The sequence below is a fragment of the Squalius cephalus genome (genome assembly GCF_949319135.1).
Source record: "Squalius cephalus genome assembly, chromosome: 3".
Taxonomy (NCBI): Eukaryota; Metazoa; Chordata; class Actinopteri; order Cypriniformes; family Leuciscidae; genus Squalius; species Squalius cephalus.
In genome coordinates this window covers 56707386-56710178 of record NC_137124.1, presented here as the reverse complement: position 1 = coordinate 56710178, position 2793 = coordinate 56707386, and the positions used below count along the sequence as shown (strand labels likewise).

At 35.3% G+C, this 2793-nt stretch overlaps 1 protein-coding gene across 1 annotated transcript; it reads left to right on the top strand.

The window, feature by feature from the left end:
* Positions 1-1405: 1405 nt before the first annotated feature.
* Positions 1406-2793, top strand: snapc3 (small nuclear RNA activating complex, polypeptide 3). The gene has a single exon (XM_079867956.1). The coding sequence runs from the start codon at positions 1505-1507 to the stop codon at positions 2654-2656; it is 1152 nt and encodes a 383-aa protein (XP_079724082.1). The 5' UTR covers positions 1406-1504; the 3' UTR covers positions 2657-2793.

Sequence of the window (2793 nt, the reverse complement as noted above, 5' to 3'; positions counted from 1 at the left end):
GAGGAGATTTCAAAACAAAAGTCCCTGCGATTCGATCACTAAGGGTCATTTCTGCTAACTAGTACATTTTGAATACATAATTTATTGCAAAAACAGCAACAATTTATTACAAAGCGCAATATTTACTGACTAAAAACAATGGTTTTATATTTTGTATGTTACGTTTTCTGTATATTGTATAACAATGTATATTGTTTCATATGAGATTTAATATTGAAATTGTGTTGAAAAGTAATAGGCTGTTTAATGGCAGGTTATGTTGTGACAACTTACCCCCATATATGATTTTTATTTTTTTATTTTTTTAGATAACTCACATATCCAAATTGACTACAATTAAAATGTTAAGGCAGCGCAAACACTTTTTAATGCTACGTTTACGTTTACATGACAACAAACGATGTAGGCTACTAAATTATTATTACAATTTAAAATAATGGTTCTCTTTTTTAATATACTTTAAAATGTAATTTATTTTTGTGATGCAAAGCTGAATTTTCATCAGCGAGTACTCCAGTCTTTGGTGTCTTATGATCCTTCAGAAATCATTCTAATATGCTGATTTATGATCAATGTTGGAAACAGTTGTGCTGCTTAATATTTTTTTTATAACCTGAGATACTTTTTTCAGGATTATTTGATGAATAAAAAGTTAAAAAGAACTGTATTTATTTTAGAATAGAAATCTTTTGTAACAATATACACTACCGTTCAAAAGTTTGGGAACAATAACTATTTTATTTTAAAGAAATTAGTACTTTAATTCCACAAGGATGCGTTAAATGGATAAAAGGTGATGGTAACGATTTATATTGTTAGAAATGTTTTTATTTTGAATAAATGCTGTTTTTATGAATAAATGCTGTTAACGTTTTACTCATCAATGAATCCTGAAAAAAGTATTCCAAAAAAATATATTAAACAGCACAACTGTTTCCATCATTGATAATAACTGAGTATCAAATCATCATATTAGAATGATTTCTGAAGGATCATAAGACACCAAAGACTGGAGTACTTGCTGATGAAAATTCAGCTTTGCATCACAAAAATAAATATATTAAAAAAGAGAACCATTATTTTAAATTGTAATAAGATTTCATAATATTACTGTTTTTTTTTTTGTTTTTTTTTTTTGTTTTTTTTTTAACTGCAGGCTTGATGAGCATAAGAGACTTCTTTCAAAAACATTAAAAATAGTAATGTTTCCAAACTTTTGACTGGTACTATATATATATATATTATATATATAATTTTTTTTTTTTTTTTTTTTTTTTTTTTTTAAAGAGTAGATCTAGTTTAAACTTCCTTTCCAAATATGCGCTTCACACTCCATTTCAGTAGGTGGCGGGAATGCACCTTTTAAGTTGGTTTGCCAACCGCCATTAAATCCTAGAAGAAGAAGAAGAAGTTTTCCGTGTATTTTCTACAGTCTATGGTACCTACACAGCTCAGCGTACATTGAGAAGAAGGTCCTTTTTGCTATGTCGATGCATAACTTGTCATGGCGGAAGGAAGTAGTTTGACGCGCGAAGAAAAGCAACTTGAAAACGTGCCTGCTTATGAATTCATTAACGTCAACTCGAACGAGTTTCATATTGGCACGTTTAGAGATTTATGGCTGGATGTGTTAAATCCGGAGGTGTATTCATACTCTAACACAGCCCCAGAGATCGAGGATGTGGAGTTCGTTGAAGAAATGGGCATTGAGCCCAAGACATTGGAGGAACTCAAAATCATCTGCAGTGTTGATTCCCTGAGAAGTGGACACGAAGACGCAGACACTGTGCCATCAGATCCTCATCTATCCACACTGAAATTACGCAAGAGAAGACGAGATTATAAAGAAACACTGACCAGAGACACTGTTGACCGACATGAAGTCTATGCCAATGAAATGGAGATGATATCTGTGGGCAAGAAGCCCGATAATAACCCCAGAGACCTGATCCCTGAAGGAGAAATCATATTGACCTTCAATATCATGTATCCCATTCTGTTTCAGCGGTTCAAGGTTGTGAGGGCATGTCAGACTCTGCATGTGTTGGGCTCTCAGAGGCTGAGTGATCTTAGAGATGCGATCTGCTGCGTCAGTGACCTGCAGGTGTTTGGAGAGTTCAGCAACACTCCAGACATGGTGCCACAGTTCATCAGCAAGGATCATTACAAGTCTGCTTTCTTTTTCTTCAATGGCACATTCTTCAATGACACACGGTTCCCAGAATGCCAAGACATCAGCATGACCACACAAGAATGGGCCAGAACCAGAGACTTCCCAGACTTCAAGACTGCTAAGATGGAGGACACGTCTTTCTATGACCTGAAGATGAAAGTTGGGTTTCCATATCTATACACACACCAGGGTGATTGTGAGCATGTTGTCATCCTCACTGACGTCAGACTGGTCCATCAGGATGATTGTTTGGACTTGAAGCTCTACCCGCTCATCACTCACAAGCACAGAGTCGTGACTCGGAAGTGTTCTGTGTGTCATCTCTATATCAGCAGGTGGATGACAACCAGTGATGCTCTTGCCCCCACGGACCCCTGCCTGTTTTGTGACCAGTGCTTTCGAATGTTTCACTATGACGATGAAGGGAACAAACTAGGAGATTTCCTGGCCTATGCCTATGTTGATCCAGGCACGTTTAATTGATCCCACTATATTTAGACTAAAGTTTGCTATAAGTGGTATTAAACCAAGTTATATTGTTTGTAAATGTATTGACATTTTCCATATTCACCACTTGTTTTCTAAATAAAAACTAAATCTGGTTTCAAAAAGTGTTTTGT